Below are 18,094 nucleotides of genomic sequence, written 5' to 3'. Positions count from 1 at the left end.
ATAGGAAGGTGAAACTTTGTCTGGCATTATCCAACCTTCATCTTCTGCTTAAATAACACAGCTGAAAGGGCAAGGCGCTGGGCTTTCTCCAAACACTTACTTAAGGAAAACCACAACTGCTTAAAGAAAATCCTAACTCGCTTTCCTATAAACCCAAGTACAACCGGAAAACATTGTGAAATGTATTTAACTAGGTGCTGCTCTTTGAGCTTCAACACTTGTGGGAATCCACATTCAAGGACAGGTGAGCTCTGCACACTTTGCTATTCTTCAGTGGCTCACACTAAAATCCGGACCAGAAGAAATCCTGGTTTTTACACTCCTATCCCTGCCAGCTGTCGTGGTCCTCAAAAGTCCCTTCTGTCTCTCCCTAAACTCCTGCTCTTTCAAAGAGAAGTTGTGACGAACAGGACCATTTCCCCCTTCTTTCCCTTTTATCTACCTTGATGGGCTCATTAGCAGCATGCCAGGATGTGAAAGTCCAGAGAACCACAGGAGATGCAATTTTTCTGTCTAAGGAAAACGAAAACAAAACATGACCCCAAGGCTTTTGTGCTCAGGTGTGCTATCCATCAGCATCTCTACAAGTTGAGCAATGGGAGGAAAAATCCTCTTCATGTGCTGCTGATTAAAATGGAGATTAAAAAAGATACATATGTGTCTTTTGGGGGAGGGTTTTAGGGGACCACGACATTTGGGCACAATGGGGAGGGGAGAAGTATTTATTTGCAGCCTCAAAGTTTTGGGGAAGAATTTAATTTTTGGAGAAGGTCTGAGAGTATTTCAGAGTTAATCTCTGGCAAGCCTGGAAGAGCCTGCCCATCTCTAATGAGCAGCCTTCATTAGCTGAAGGTATGTGAAGAAGCTCCATTTTCACATCAAGGGACACTAATGCACAGTCATCTTAAGCTTCTTGCACATGTAAATAGTTTGATTTGCTTCATATACATTTGTGCAAAGACACAGTTTGATAGTCATGTGGCTTGCAGTTTCGTTTTGCACACTCAAGAAAGAATATTGCTGGATTTACAAAACATACATACTAACATATCTTAACACAGAAAAACAGGGTTCACTTCCAACTCCAAGTTAAATACTACTGTATTATTGTATCCTTTTCAAAGTCTGATATTAGGATAAAGGAAAACTACATCCACCACTTGATAAAAATGCATAGAAGAGCATGAAGAGTCTCTTAAATAAATACATAAACAAGTTAGATCAGTTAAGGCAGTTTCAGCAGGAGATTCAAGGCTTTCCTGGACAAGCAAAAGGAGCAATGTGACATTGGAATACTTCTGGTACCAACTTTCTTGTCAAATATGTATAAAGAAATATGGTAGTAAAATGCATAGAAAGCTACATTTCATACTGGTTTATAAGGTGATTAGGGATTTTCACAACCAGAATAATGCTTTTCGATTCTGGCACAGTTTATGAACAATTTTACTCACAGGTTTTTGATGATCCAAGGTCACCTGTTTTCATGTAAGAGAATTTGTCCCTTAATTTTTTTCTTCTTCTTAATGTCTCAAAAGCAGCTCCCACTTCTGAAGCGGCAAGGCACCTTTCTAAATGGAAGAATGGCTTTCCCTTTCTGGCATGGGACGCTGCTACAGAAAAAGCACATGTGCACACATGCACACATGTGCGCGCACACACGGAGTGAGAAAATTGTAGTCCTCCAGATGTTTTCGCCTACAAGCTGTCCACCCCTACTCCAAGAACATTCATCATCCCTTTTTACTTTTAAACAGACATCCTTGTTTGTGTCATAGCTTGTTCCACGAACTAGCACTCACTGATGTCTATGTATATGCACGAGTATAAGCTCTCATGCCCCACAAACGTTTTCTCAACCACTCCCATGGAAAAACTACACCACTTGGGCAAAGAAGTGGAGGCACTGCTCTTGAAGCGAATAGGGTATGATACTGTGCAGTTATACCCTGGATTAGAACAAGTGTTTGCTTTCTTGAGGACATGCAACATTTAGTAAATATATTTAAAATTGTTAGTGAAGTGAAACTTAGAGGCCTAAGCAGTCATGGGTTACTGTGGGTTAAAGAATAAAAAAAACAGCAAAAGAAACAGTAGATTATCACTGCTCTTTTCAAGAGAGAGGAACACAGAAAGCTTCCATATACAAAGTCAGATCACCTAGCACTGTGTTCTTATCAGTGACCAATGAGGCTGGTTTCTCTCTGGGATTTCGGAGAAGCCTCTTTTCCAGTCCTCTTTCTCATGCATGCAAAACAAGTGTTCTGCTGCAGAACTACAGCTCTTCCACAATTACATCTCCATCTCTTGTCCATAGAACACGCTTACTATTTTAAGCATTACTGCTGAGGAAAGTGAAAATGCAGCAAGTGCAATTCAAGTATTTTTGATAATCTGTGCCTATGATACTGAAGGCAGCACACTGTTTTGGCAACGAAACTGAACATTTATACTTTTCAACAGTTAATGCAAGAAGGCACAATTTTGTTTTCTTTATCAAGCTCAGACGAGTCTTCATCCTAAATAAACTGACCAGATGTGGATGACAAATGCTCAAGACTCATTGTAAACTTGTAAATTTAATTACTTTCTTCGTTGTGTGTAGTTATGAAGAAACTGGTGTGAGTCTACTAAAGATGCAACAGTGATTAGTGGAAAATTGTATCCTAGATTTCTGGGTAGGAGGATACTCCTTTTCATGGCCATTCCTTCTTATGAGCCACAAAAGAACCAGCCACACCTCACTGTCCAATTTTAAATTCTCCTGGAGGACTGTAGTCTCCTGGCTGTAACACGCCAATAAACTAGTGCCTAAGAATTGAATGTAACTTTGAATTCAAATGTGTATAAAAGTATCTACTTCACTTGTTAGACCAAAAACACACAAGTGCTGGCTTAATAATATTGATAATGACTACATGAATCTATCCTAGAAGTTACAATCACTAATTAAAATCCTGAAGCTAGTGGTCTGTTTAATGCATTCCAAAATGTAACATGGATGCATATTCTCCTTAAGGGAAAGAACAGCAATCATTTTTCAGATTTTTAAATAACCTGCATATGACTGTGTCTAAATTATAGTCTGGACAGGATTCTCAGAGAAAGGGTCATGGCAAAGGTGCATCCAAACATGCAATGCAAATGGCAAACTGCTATGCATGCTTTTATTCTGTGTAAGCAATATTTGTGGTGCCAGATTTATGCCACTGTTCCCAGATTGGACTGACACTGGGAATGACTCGGGGTACAATCCTGCACCTATTTAGACAGAAGGAAAGTCTACAATCCCCAGTGTTGCCTGCTGACATGGCTGGCTGGAGAACACTGGGGGTTGTAAGACTTTTTTGCTGTATAAACCTGCACGGGATTGTGCCTTTATTGATCCCTGCCCATTCAAACAGATAAATCATACTCTTTTCCTCCTTAATCTGTGGCACTTAAAAGGCACTCTGTGATTTTCCCCTTAATAATTAGTGTATTACCTTCTAAAGAACAGGTGAAGTGCAACAGAACACGAAAATTTTAAAGCTGCAGTTAAGAATTTGCACCTGTCCCGTAGATAAGGTTAAAGGTCTATCCAGGTCTATCACCAGCCAGGGGATAATTTAAAGTACCCCTCAAATACTAAGCAATGCAAACAGACAGAGCTTCCTAGCTTTTCTGCCCCTCCCATTTTAACTTACTTTAGGGAAACAGCTATTTTTCTCACCTTTCACGGGACATGCTGTCACTCTTTTAGTTCCAAAAGACTGAGAAATAATGTTGAGGGGACAAACATACAGCAAATAACTGTAGGGACATGCTGGCCTTCTAGCTGTTGTACAACAACTAACTTCCTCCATGACGCAGGCCAGGCTGGATGAGGAAGAGAGAACTGGGGTCCAGTAACGCCCAGAGGGCCACAGAGGCCCCATCCTCTACTCCTCAGCCTGGTCACAGGAAGAGGCCCCATGCCACTGTGGCAGGGCAACTGGGCAGCATGGCTGCCCCCAGAGAGATCTGGATCCTCACCCCCGCTCAGCAATAAGGCTCACTGGGTGACTCTGGCCCAGTCACTCACCCTCAGCCTAGCCTGACTCAACTCACACGGTGTTGTTGTTGTTAAGATAAAAATGGAGATAAGGTGAACGAGGTATGCCGCCTTGGATTCCTCACAGGACCAGAAAAGGTGTGAGGTGGCATGATGTGATGTGATCTGCCTCCTCTAATGCTGTGCTGTGTTCAGCAGGCAAGCTTCTACCTGTAAACCTCCGTGGAAACCTGCTCTGGTTGAGCTGCAGTTACTGTGGAAGCCCCAGTACCTCTGCCCCCCACAACCGTGGCCTCTATGGCTGTCCTTTCCTGAGGCTACACCTGCATGCTCAAAAGCATGACAGCTGGGGTAGGCCAGGAGCCAGGGACTCTTCAAATCAGGGGGCCGAGCCTCTTTTAGGCCAAGGGGCAAATTCCAGTGGTAGGTGGGGCCAAAGACAAAGGAGGTGGAGCCAAAACACTTTGGGGATGGAGGGAGGGAAGCATGGCTGCCTAGGGATCCCCAAACAGTGAATATGGCTCATGGGCAGAACAGATTTGGCCCATGGGCCTGAGGTGCAATGTGCTCACTTTGGCTGAACTGGTTTCATAATAAATGCATTGTTTTTACAATAACTTGGCAGTCTTCTGACCAAGGCTGTGCTAAGTGTTCTCCCCCGCCCCCTTTCTTTAAAGGAACATTTTCCTTTGTTATAATTTAAAACACATTGTCTTAGAGATTGGAGTGTTAAGCCCATTATAACATTCAACAAAACCAGATAATTCTTATTAGATCAAAGTCTTAATTAACTCTTCTAAAACTGAGTACAATATCCACACAAGCTGCAATATCACTTATGAAAAGCAAGAATTTGACTATTTTAAAAAGAATAGCATATTTCTTACTACAAATTTAGTAAACCTGAAAGGTAGAAAAGGAACAATAAAGCATAAGCTATTCCTCTTTTATCAGAATTCTAGTGAAGGTCACAGGCAATTAAGCCTGGGAAGTACCTGAATACCCTAAGGTCTGGAACAATATTATCGAATTTGCATTCCAGCTCTCATGAACAGTACCACGGAAGAGAATGCTATCTGTTCTTACATGAAAAAGGTAAATTTTGCTGCTATCCTGTTGGAGGGGGAAGTGGCATGAGCTTTAGTTACAAGGTCATGCAAAGTGCTCATCGAATCTTTACATTTCAATGGCCTTGGTTGGTACCACACAGGAAATGCACATGATTCTTCCAGGACTGCCCTTTTAATATATCAGTATCAACTCTGCCATGCACACCCTCCTCTGTATTAGAATTTATTATTCAGTTTGGAGAAGGTGACCTTGAACTTCCCATGGCGCAGGGCAAAGGTAGGCAACTTACAGCTAACAGAATGCATGCAGTCCTTCAGTGCAACATTCACTCCTACAGTCCTCAAATCTATCCAAATTCATTTTTTTAATTTTTATTTGTTTAATAGCTAGTACCCATGGCAGCTATGAAGAGCCAAAGGGTAAAACTCAGCTTGTGTGTAATGAATTCTGATTGTTTGACTGTTAGTGCTGCATAACCACTAAAGGTAAAGGTTTCCCCTTGACGTTAAGTCCAGTCATGTCTGACTCTAGGGGGCGGTGCTCATCTCCGTTTCCTGGCCAAGGGAGCCAGCGTTTGTCCGCAGACAGTCTCCGGGGTCATGTGGCTGGCATGACTGAACACAGAAGTGCACGGAATGCTGTTACCTGCCCACCAAAGTGGTACCTTTTTGTCTACTTGCATTTGCATGCTTTCGAACTGCAAGGTTGGCAGGAGCTGGGACGGAGCAACGGGAACTCACCCCGTTGTGCAGATTCGAACTGGTGACCTTTAGATCTACCAGCCCAGCAGCACAAAGGTTTAAACCACTGCGCTACCTGCAGTCACTGCATAACCACTACAGAGCACCAAAAAGGTCATCATTAGCTATCAAACAAACCGTTTTGTGTAATTGCATTTCTGCAGTTGCGGTGAACACATTAAAAAAAAAACCCTGTTAAAATATGTTAGTGCCAGGGAGTTAGAGAGGTGGTCTTATGTGCATTTTATGTGCAGTCATCTCTGACTTATGGCAATCCTATGAATGAAAGCCCTCCAAAATGTCCTATTGGCTTTTTTTATGGATTAAATCTTTCTCATAATTAATCTTCCCTCTTGTCTTTGTTGTAAACCACCCACAGAGCTTCAGCTACAGGCTGTATAGAAATTATAAATAATTATTATGCCTTCAATTTTCCCTAACACAATTGTCTTCTTTAGTGAGTCTTGCCTTCTCATGATGTGTCCAAGGTATGACAGCCTCAGTTTTGTCATTTTTGCTTCTAGGAAAGCCCTGCTTTGATTTGACCTAAGACCCAATTGTTTGTTTTTGTTTGGTCCAGGGTATTCACAAAGCTCTCCTCCAGCACCATGTGTTGTAGGCATCAATTTTCTTCCTATCAGCTTTCTTCGCTGTCCAGCTTTCACACCCATGCATTGTGATTGAGAATATATTAGGTTGGATAATCTTGACCTGGGTTTTCCAGAAAAACATCCGTACATCTAATTATGCTTTCAAGTTCCTTTACTGCTGCCCTTCAAAGTCTCAGTCCTCTTTTGAATTACTTGACTGTAGTCTCCCTTTGAATTCATGACTGAGCTGAGGTATGTGAAATGTTTCACCATTTTATTTCTTCATTATTAACAATAAACTTCTGTAATTCTTCTGTGGACATGATTTTTGTATTCTTAATGGTATGGTATCATCTGTGTAACCTAAATTAGTGATGTTTCTTCTGCCAATTTTCACTCCTACCTCTGATTCTAATCTAGTCTTACTTCTGATACTTTCTTCATACATATTGATGAGATAGGGCAATAAATACAGCCTTATCTAACCCTTTACCTATGGCAAGCTATTCTGTTTCTCCATATTCTGTCCTCAAAGTAGCTGCTTGTCTGCAATACAGATAACACATCAGGCCAATCAAGTGCCGAGGCACATCCATTTCTTTCAGAACCATCCGTAGCACCTCATGATCCACATAGTAAAAGGATTTGCTGAAGTCTATAAAGTACAGACTGATCTTTTTCTGAAATTCTTTGGTGTGGTCCAATATATTTGCAATATAATTTCTAGCATTTCTTCCTTTTCGGTATCCAGTTTGGACATCCAGCCTGACTAGGACATTCATGCATTGGTCCTAAGGTTGCTGCACTCTTTTGCATCTCCTTTCTTGGGAAATGGAATATTTATCGAGCATTTCCACTCTGTGGGAACATTGTTTAGTTTTCTGTATTTCTTGACATAGTTTTGTTAGGATTTGGATTGATTCATTACTGGCAGCTTGGAATAGTTCTATTGGTATCCTATCTACTTCAGGTGCTTTATTCTTTGCAAGTGCTTTCAGGGCAACTTTCACTTTGCTATCTAATATTGCAGGCTCTTCTTCATAAGATTTGTTATTCTCTTCTGTTTCTTTGAAATGATCATTGTAATAGTTCTTTTTGTTTTACATGATAGTTGCTGAAAAGTTGCATTCAGGATTCTGGCCATATTTCTGCCACATTTTGCTTCCTGCTTCTCCTTTTCAAATGTGCTTCTTCTGTCATTCATATAGGCTTTTTCTTTCTTGTTACTTCAGGCATTGTTTTTTGATGTTCCTACCTAATAACATTTCAGGTTACAGTCCACAGTTCTTCTAGCTTATAGTCAATTAAATTAAACAACACAAATCTGTTCTTTATGTGGACTTTACTTTTTTCAGGGATGTTGTTACTGTTGTTCAGCCACAAAGTCATACCTGACTTTCTGCGACCCCATGGACAACATTCCTTCAGGTTTTCCTCTACTCCACCATCCTCCAGAGTACTCCCAAGCTCACATCCACCTCTCCAGTGACCCCTTTCAGCCACCTCAATCTCTGCCATCCCCTTCTCCTTTTGCCTTCAATTGTTCCCAACATTAAGGTCTTTTCCAATGGGTCCTTTCTCCTCATTAGGTGGCCAAATATTTGAGCTTACTCAAGTTAAATGTTGGCACTGTGTTTCTTTTAATCTTTCTGTGCTTCTTGCGATCTTTTTTAAGCTTGATTCTGATTTTTGAAATTAAAAGCTGATGGTCACTAGCACAGTTTTTTTTTTTTTTTGGCAGCAAGAATAGTTTCAAAACCTTTGCTTCCAATTACATAATCTGTTTGATTTCTGTACTGGCGATCTGGTGAAGTGCATGAATACCATCATCCAAGTGGTTCCTTGAAGTATGTATTTACAAAGAACACATTGTTGGGACCCCAAAATCCTACAAGTCATTCTCCTGCTCCATTTCTTACATCTAGGTCAACATTTCCCAAATGTTTCCTACAACATTTGATACTGCATTGTTCCCTACTTTTGCATTCCGGTCACGTAAGATTAGCAGCATGTCTTGTTTTGCGGGTGTCTTACTTTGCCTTATACTGCGGGCTTCCTGAAATTCTGTGATGTTATCTTTACCAGTTCTGGATACTTCTATGCTATATATGAAGAAATAACATCCTGAGATGACAATCAGACAGTTCTAGAGTCAGTATCCACTACTTCTTTATTGAAAAATGCTCCTTGAACTGTTAGAAAACATTAAAAATATAGGATTGGCCTTAGTACCTCTCTATACAAGAGCAGTTTGGATGCAACAAAATATTTCTGGATCTTTGGGAATAAAGGAAACTAAAGCCAGCATGTCCATGATGTAACAGAGAAGTGAACAGCAGAAAAGGTCATGGAGAGTGAGATGTAAAAGCAAAAAGATGCATTTTGCATTTACGCAGCTCTTGCAAGGTCTTGGTTATCACAGGCAAAAAGGGCAAAGAGTGACAGAGCTTGATGATGCAACTGAAGAGATAATAGGGACTAACTGGGAAATTCCTGTCTCTTAACTGAACCTTTCAATTCTTACTTATTCCAATAATATGACCTAAAAAACTGTATATATTTTGCAGGGTGAGCCCACCAGTAATTAAAATAGAAGAATATATTTTAAAGGTGAATAAAGTTCAGGAACAACTGGTTCTTCCCGGGGCCAAAGCCTTATTTGGGCATCTGGACGTGAACTGGGTTCACTCACACCTGTGCGAGGCACAGGGCCATGCGCACCAGCCATGCCTCCAACACTCTTACTGTGTTAAGTGGGAAGGTCTTCAGCAGATTTCTGCTTGCTGCCACTTGAACACAGCCCCCACATGGCTGGAAGCACTACCCTGTCAGTCCTTCTGAGTATGCCAAAGGTTTGACAGACACTCAGCTTGACTTAAGCAGAAGCCTCCCGCCTGGCATGCATTTCTGCACCCAATTCAGGCATTTCGCTGGAACAGGGCTCAGGAGGAGCCAGCCATGGGAAGTGCTGAGTGCCTGGATTTTACACAAAGCCGCCTCCAATTCCCTTCCCCAGCTAGCCGTCAGATGGAAGGTCAATCAGCGGGGGGCCCTGTGGCAAACACAAAGCTCTTTCCTATTCTGAGAGCTTTCAAAAAACTATAATGAAAATCAAATCAATATGCTTTCTTTTTTTTTTTTAAGGGTACAGATGAAACCTTTCAGAATGCAGTTCTGTACCGACTTATTTCCCCTTGGGCCTTACTTCTGAGTAGAAGTATATAGGATTGCATTGAAAATGGATCAAAATGCAGAGGAATTTGCTTTTGCTTGCCCAGAGCAAGTGTGCCTGAAGCAGAATGTTGTTAGAAACACCAAGGACTGCTGCCTGTGGAACTCTCTTCCAGAGGAACCTACGCTGGCCTTTTTCTGCTCAGTTTCAGGCAGATTACTAAATCCATTTTGTCCTGTATGGCTTTACAATATTTTAAGTTGCTCAACTCCACACTGTTTTTTAATGTTCTCTCTTCTCTCAATGGATTGTGCTGGTGATGTTTTAAAAAAACATTTAGTAAATTTCAAATGGTTTTAAAGTAAGTATCATTGTTGTTTAGATTAAATCTTGTGAGGCTTAACTTTACGTTCCCCTGGGGGTCCTCTCTGCATCACAAGGCAACTCATAAATTTACCAAGAAAGAGCAGAGCCAGGTTGTCAGATCCAGGTGTCTGACTACCAGAAGAAACCCTGGAGTTAAAACCAGATAGGTGTGGCATAGAGAATGGAAAACACAGTAGGAATAAAATGGACTCAGTCCTGCAGGAAGAGACCTCTGAGGAATATCCAATGTATAATAATCCAACATATACCCACTGAAACACATAGGACTTATGCTAGCCATGCTGAACTTAATTTCCTTCTTACAAATCCCCCCCCCCCGGCCCCCAAGCAGTCAGTTCTTTTCACTGGATTGTTCCTTTAGTTTTCTTAATTCCATTAACCTCTTCCCTAGCATAGATCTAAATACTTGGCTTCCCTGCAATCATCTTACTTTGTACAGTTACGAGCTCTCCCTGAACCCCCATCACCACTGTTATCAAAGAAGCTCATTCCTAGAGGAAAGCATAATTTTTATTCCCATCCCCCAGTTATGAATTTTACACAGGTGGCTTAAAAGCAATCTTGTTCTGTTCTACAGCTGCCATGGAGTTCATCATCATCCTTCATTTACATATGCAGGCCTTGCACTTTGATGTATTTGGTACAAGTCATGGCCTGGGATGATTGATGGAGGCCTAATAATGTGATTAAGAGCAGCCTGCAAATATTGCTGGTGACCTATAGCGGGTGGTCTCAGCTTAACAAGACCAAGACAATGAATAGCAGTGAGCACAAAGTGGATGTGAAAAGCCACAGTGAAAAGAAGTCCTTTGGGGAGAACAGAAATCCCTAATGCAACCCTTTAATTAAACCAGTGAAATGCTGCCATGACATGGTTTGCAAAATGAACTGGTTACCCTGCAAAACTACCATCACCGCTTCACAAAAGGCTAGTTTAGCATTCAAGTGATCTCTGATTTCTAGTTGCTGCCAGCTTGTGGCAGGGGCTGGAGGGAAGAGCAGGACACACACACACATGTGCCACTGCCTGAGGAGGTAGAGTAGGCCTACTCCATGCAAGGCGTGCACAAGCTGTGATTGGGCGGTATTGTGAGGGGGACCGGAAAGTGTCCTCCTGTAAATCTCACAAGCATCTATGTCTCTGGAAGTGGAATCACGGTGACATCAGGATGGTGTCTGCGTATTGCAGCCTCATTTCATTCTACTTATCAATAGAGCCATTTCATTCTGCCCCACCTTTGAGGATCTTGCACTCTTCGGTGGGGCAAGAGGCAGGCATGCTACATACTCCAACATCAGCCAAAATGCTCTTACAAGTGTGCAGAACTCAAGAAAGGCTTGTTAGCAAAAGGCCTGGTCAAAGTTTAGACAAGTAGGTATATATATGCATTGTTCTGCACTTGTTGTCACCAGCAAAGTTGTTACTTTCTCGAATTTTGCCACAACGTGACAATTGAAAAGGACTGCCTTAGAATTAGTCGAGCTTGCGGCAGGTAATGATAACAGTCAGCACTGTCTGCTGAAAATGATGAGGGCCTGCCCTTGGGGCCTAATTGGGTGGTGTGGCGGGTGGTGCATGTTGGGATGGAGGAATATACCCGCAGGTTACAACAGTCTATTCATACAAACCGATGAGTAGGATGCAAGATTTGTGTTTTCTCCTGAGCGTTCCAGTAGTGCTCCCACAAAAGAAAAGTTGCATTGTGGTCATCTCTAATTTGAGATGATTGAAGCTAAACCTGTAATGATTAGATTACCAGGGCATTAAACCTTCACAAACGACACCTCTTAACAAGCTATGTTCCTTGTCTAAGGGTGACCTTGCATGTTACAGTGTACAGAAAAACAGCAAATGTGAGCATTTCTTCCATGCACGTAAAGTGGAAATCAACCCTACCAGTACCATATTGTCTTAGTTTTCGGAAATCAGTTTTCTGAATCCTTTGAAGGAATCATCAAGTCTTCAGGAGAGTATTGCACTGTTAGGTTCATGAAGGCAGACATACCGTGGATTCTGCCACTACAGGCGTTTGCAGACTTTGGCAGCTGCTGTGTTTTCTGCAGAGCAGAACTCCACAATGCCACTCTACAAGCCCTGGCAGCAACTGGCTGCGGACAGGATGACCGTCCTCCTTGCTTCTGTCTACCACTGCCTCCACTGCTCCATCGCTTCTGCCATACTAACATGACCTAACACGACTATTCAAATTCATTGCAAAAATAAATCAAATTCTGCCACTAGAATTACATCAAGTGAGTACATTTGCCTCCTTACCTTAAAATACTGAATATATTCTGGGTGCGGAATTTGATATTTCTACTTTCAGAATTAGGCTTGCCTTGCTGCACAGATATTTCTGTGCAGAGCTCATAAAGGCCTGCACCTGTCCAAAGAAATCAAACTTCTTCACAGTACCTGTCAGCGAGCAAGAGCCATGATGAGACTGGCACACATTTCAAAGAAATCCATTGTGTGGCTACCGAGACGTGGCATAACGGAGCTGGTGCTCCCAGTCAAGGGACCAATGACAGAGGCAGGGAGTAACTGGCAATCCACAGTGCTGGAATCTAAGCTGAGTCTTGGTCGGTGCAGGTGTGCAGCAGAGCAGGAGCGCTGTGGGGTGGAAGAGCCGGATCTTTGCTCTGTGACATCATCTGAAAAGCAACAACCGGAAATACAGGTACAGTGTCTGACTGGAATGGTATGAAGATCAACTTCCATTGCTTTTTCTGTCCTTTTCTCAGAAACTGCAGCAAGCACTGAGGTGGATTTTGACTTTTAGGACCCCTTCCCTCTGCAGCGTGGAAGTCTGCTGCCCACATCTCTTCAGCAATCTCAGAAGTTCCTGGGAAGAAGCCCTAGAGCAGGTCCTACCCATGCAAGCACTGGCTCCCATCCATGGCCCTGGCTTTCAGATATTCCTCCAACCTTCCAAGGTGTAGGAACCAGTGCTATGTATGTTTACACATTAAAAAAAGTGCAACTCCCAGCATCCCTCAGCCAATGGAGATGAATTATAATATTTTTTTTCTGTCTAAACATGCATAGAACTAAGCCCTTCTATGAAGGAAGGAAGGAAGGAAGGAAGGAAGGAAGGAAGGAAGGAAGGAAAGCAGTGGGAATCGAGGGATAGTAAAAAACAAAATAAACAGCTGTTGTGATTTTCAGGAATAAGGACAATGGAACCACCACTAAAATAACTGCTTAAACTAGTAATAACAATAGAAATAATAACTCTCTGAGGACAGGGAGGAAATTTACCACTGAAAATGTTTGTTCTTAGGAGCTCTAGAATGGTCCATGATCAGAAAAGGTTCACAACAATCCACAATATCTGTTTAGGGATTATTGTACACTCAGCTAGAAAAGACTTTTAACTGCCGAAGTGCCACTAAATCAGCCTGGTGCCATCTTGATGCCTGATGTGGCAGGACAAATTCCCAGCACATCTATTAGCTATGCTGAATGAAAATACAAAGGGTGCAAGTTCTGGGAAGAACCCCTTAAACTGACACAGTTAGCTGTAATGATGATAAACAATGCAATCCTATACTCACTTTCCTGGGAGCAAAGGCATGGAACTTCTGAGCAGATGTTTATAGCATTGTGTTCAAAAGTGTATTGCCAGGATACTGGCTAGCAGGACTCACAAAGTAAATTAAAAGTAAAATGTGTGGAAGGGGAAAAAAGAATGGCATTGCTGTATGCGTTCTCTTTAAAACAAATCCTCCTTCACAGATTTTATTCCACATCTTCTGCTTACCATCAATGCTTTTGAAGTCCAGCAAATAGCTACGATTGTCAACCTGATACAGCTGTAAACTCATTTTCACATAATTTCCTGTCACCGGATTCTTTCTACGAACTCTGAGATGGTAGGCATTCACCACCTAAAATAAATAATTATTTTTTAGGGAAAATGAAATTACGGCACAGAAGAAACATTATTTTTAATTTGTTTTGTGAAGTCATATTTCAAGAAAACAATTTTGCTTTAAAAAGATGCGCAGTGCAAACTTATGCTTATCTCCTCAAAAGCAAACCCCATTTCATTAAGTGGGGCTTGCTCCCAGAGAAACATTTACTTGTGTTTATAAGTGCAGCACAAGCCTACAATCCTATGCACACTGACCTGGAAGTAAGTCCCATAGAACTGCAGTAGACCTTTTTAAAATAGACAGTTGATTTACTCTCTTTAAAACTCTTTCCATCAACAATTTATTGTACTTATAACATGCTAATACATATTTTCAGTCTAGCACAACCAGAGAGCACTTAGAACCTCTTCTGTGATGAGCCAATACTACTGCTCAGTTGGCAGAATCACCCAAATATTATGGAATGCTCATTTAGAAAATAACCTTTCATGTTTTGCCAATCCATATGAAATTTTTGGAAAGCCTATACCAAAATATTCATTGGCCATCAGTACAGTAGACCTAGCTTTCAAAAAAGCCAAATGGTACATAACACTGTAAAATATTAATTGGCACTTGCCTATACACAATATTAAATAAATATCCTGTAGGAGGGGAAAAGAGCAGCACAAACCAAAAGGAATGAAGAAAACTACTAGCCTTGTTCAGGTGTGATGGCAATCATGTGATGGGGAGAGAGCCATATCTGCTAGTCCAAGTCCTGCCCGCACTCTGGTTGTGGGGGTGGCAGAAACTGTGCAAACAGCAGGTTGCCCTTTATAAATATTCCCCCAAATTACTGACAGTGCTGAGGGGAGAGAACACAGACATCCCAGGCAACACACAGCTGAGGCCTTGGTCTTATGTCTTGTGTCTTTATGCCTATTCCTGATGTGCCATGGAAGTGCCAAGTTACTCCCACTCTCCTGGGAGACCACTGTCCAACAGGCAAGCAGAAGTTGGCATAAATTCTTCACAGCATGAGAACGACTGGCAGATGTCCTACCATGAAGCAAACCTGAGTCATATCCCTGGATGTGCTGACTTGTTTTTATTAAACAGATCTAATAAACATGGAACATGCCAATAATGAAGGAAGTAGAGGAGATAGCTTTCCATTTCATATTGAGAACTTCCAAATAGAATCAGAAGAATCTTGACCATGAACAGCTAGCTCTTGAAGAGGGGAGGGGAACAGAAGAACTTGCCAGTAAAACTTTTTAGGCTGAGTCAAGCTCACCTCAAACATGTTAATAAATGACCAGCACTATGAATGCCATCAGGTGTGGCAATCCTATAAATATCATCTCAGAAGTGAGTCCCACTGAGTTTAATAAGACTTATTCTCAGGAAAGTTTGTACAGGAGTGCAGCCTCAGTCTGTTCAATAACTATGCAAACCAGCCAGAAAGAACCATGTCACCCAAGCCAGATCTAAGAGAGGAATATTGCACGGCCACATGATTCTTTGAAACCATGCACAAATAATAGGCAAGTGTGTTTTCTTAGGGGCTTTCAGGAAGATTAGTTATCTAGAAGGGAATTAGCAACTAAAATTAGAAATCTGAAGAGCTCCCTCTTATCCCACCAGCTGTGCAAGGCAAAATTCCCCTCATCTTCAACCTTAGCTAGATTAAAAAAAGAAAATGTCTGCATAGGTCAGTAATTAAAAATAGGCAGTATTTAATCACAGCTAACATTCTCAGAGCGCACACTGAAAGCAATTACCTAATGATCATTACAATCAGATGCTGTTAATGCTGCTGGCGTCCTTACTAGACACAGTGCTTTCCATCCCGGCACAGTTTAGATGCGCTGAGCAGCAAATCCCATCATGCCCAGTCTGCATGGCCATGCTGATCCAGTTGGCTGAACAGGACAGAAGTGGCAGTCCAACAGATAGACATGGTGCCAGCTTGGGGAAAGCTCTGCACCAAGCTTGAAACCAAGGCTAGGCAGCCATCTGGAGAGCCAACTGGCAGGGATGCTTTAAATGGGATTCCTGCATTGATGGGGTTTGGACTCAATGGCTTAGATGGCCTCCTCCGGTGCTATAACTCTTATTTCTCTCTCTCTCTCTCTCTCCCTGCTCCCTCCCTCTCTCACACACTTCTCATTTTGGCAATTTGAGAAACTCTTGGGCACCACCATAAATGGCAGCCATGGCAGGTGCAGCAAAAGAACAAGTACCCCGTGAAAAGGATGAGGTCCAATGTACCAAGCAACTCCTCTGAACCAAAACAAACCTTGGTCACAGCAATCCCAGCTGCTGGTAAGAACTGTGTGTTTCTGGAGAAAAATGCTTGGGTGCAGTATCTTGGCAGGAACCAAGAAAGGTGTCTGGGAGAGTACTGGTGCCCGGCTTGCTGTCCCTTGCTCTAAAAAACATGGGGCCAGGTTACCTGAATGAGTGCCACACTCTGACTTGGTTGTCATTAGATGCCCACTTCCAAATGCCCCTTCAGAAACGGGGCAGCAGCTGCAGATGAGGCCTTTTCACTTACAGGGCATCCCGTACACCTTGTCCTACAAAGATGCTGCTGAAACCCTTATTTATTTTCATTTATATCCTCTCTTTCTCTCACTCTGCCCCTGCCCTGCCGTCCTGCCCTGCTGCTCTCTTGCAAAGAACCCAGAGTACATTACATGGTCCCCTCTTCTCCATTTTATGCTAAAACAACCCTGTTTGGAGAGTTAGGCTGAGATGCAATGATTGGCCCAAAGTCACCCACAGAGCTTCATGGCCACATGGGGACTAGAACTTCCTGGGTCCCACTCCAACACTGGTTTTCTATTTTGCTATCTTTTGGGCACCAAATAAAGACCTCTTGGTTTTCCCAAGGTTTGTACCATGACCTTGCTAGGTTTATCCAATGCTAGGTTTACCCTGTTTTAATTCTGTGAAAGTTTTGGGCAGGGTGGATAGATACAAACCACCACTGGGCATATGTTCACTGGCACGCATTACAGAAATAAACACATAAATAAAACCAATCAACTAATACCAGGAAAATATGAAATATCTCCCATGCTCTGATATTCCTTACCTTCCATTCAAAATCTAGCTGTTTCATAGCACGGTAGACTTCGGCCATGATGTCAAAAGGCCTGCTTTGACTGCGTATTCCTAAATGCCACTTGGCCTTTTTCACAGTCAATGGTTTTGGCTTGGTGGTATTCAGTGCATCCAAGGGACATTTGGCTTTGGGACTATCTGCTACAAGAGGAGGCATCCTCTCTGGGTGGGGCTTCACCCCTGGAGGGATGTGCATACTATCATCCATAAAAGAGCCTGTGGGAGGGCTGGAAGCGAGGTAGAATTCACTAGCTTGGTTCATGATTCTCCGATTGTCAATAATCAGGTGATACGCCACTGCAAGTTGGTCCTGCGGATCTCCACTGTATAAGCTGCTCATCACCTCTGACTCCTGGCATTCAAATTTCTCACAAACTTCCCGCACCGCATCATCATCAATGATGTTGGCATCATAAGATGGATCCTCTGGAAACAAGTAACTGGGCAGATCTTCTTTGAACCACTCGTGCTCTCTAGAAGAAAAGAAGAATGACTAACTCTCAGGAATAATCATACTATATTTGCCAGCAACCTAAATTTGACTCATTCTAAAAAAAAAAAAGCTATTGAATGATAATGTTTATCAGTGTATACCTCAGTAATTGTTCATTTCAAAGGGCTCAGGCATAGTCTAACCTGACTCATTATTGTTGCTGATAAACTTCTGGATATGACCAATACTTTTAGAACGCAATGCTACAACAAGTACAGACGCCAAGAATTTAGTAGGACTAAAATAATCTAATCTTTAACAGGAAGCACTGTTAAAGACATTGCTCCTTATCCTCCATTTCACCCACATGATCTAGCCACAAATTGCACTCAGATAATGCGGAGCTAGAAGGCCTTCTGGATATGGTATTCCTAGAATGTTCCTAAAATAAGATGGAAGCTGGTCAGAAAGGAAATGCAAGCAATGGTATGATGTGCCAACTTCCACCATGGGACCATACCAAGATTTTTGAGAGGCACTTCTTGCCCTAAGGACTTTGGCTATCACTGTTGCAAGGCATCTGCACTTATATTTCATAACCGGGTTGTATATGTTGAAGTTGCATCCTGGTCTCTCCAAGCATCTGCTTACGAAATGCTATACAGAATGGCTGGA

General features: G+C 42.1%; 1 protein-coding gene across 5 annotated transcripts in view; it reads right to left on the bottom strand.

The window, feature by feature from the left end:
• Positions 1 to 6,809: 6,809 nt before the first annotated feature.
• Positions 6,810 to 18,094, bottom strand: part of PRKAA2 (protein kinase AMP-activated catalytic subunit alpha 2) — a 29,380-nt gene continuing 18,095 nt past the window's right edge. For 4 of the 5 annotated variants that reach the window (XM_044430152.1, XM_044430155.1, XM_044430154.1 and 1 more), the window contains 3 exons: positions 16,958 to 17,459; positions 13,758 to 13,884; positions 6,810 to 12,648 (listed from right to left, as the gene is read on the bottom strand). In XM_044430152.1, the coding sequence (XP_044286087.1) occupies positions 12,413 to 12,648; positions 13,758 to 13,884; positions 16,958 to 17,459 (865 nt within the window). In that variant the 3' untranslated portion in view covers positions 6,810 to 12,412. The remainder of the gene's footprint in view (positions 12,649 to 13,757; positions 13,885 to 16,957; positions 17,460 to 18,094) is intronic. The other variant, XM_044430153.1, reaches the window with a different exon arrangement.

Source organism: Varanus komodoensis, unplaced genomic scaffold, assembly GCF_004798865.1.
Source record: "Varanus komodoensis strain SLA01 unplaced genomic scaffold, ASM479886v1 scaffold20_1, whole genome shotgun sequence".
NCBI lineage: Eukaryota > Metazoa > Chordata > Lepidosauria > Squamata > Varanidae > Varanus > Varanus komodoensis.
This window is presented reverse-complemented; position numbering and strand designations above follow the sequence as displayed.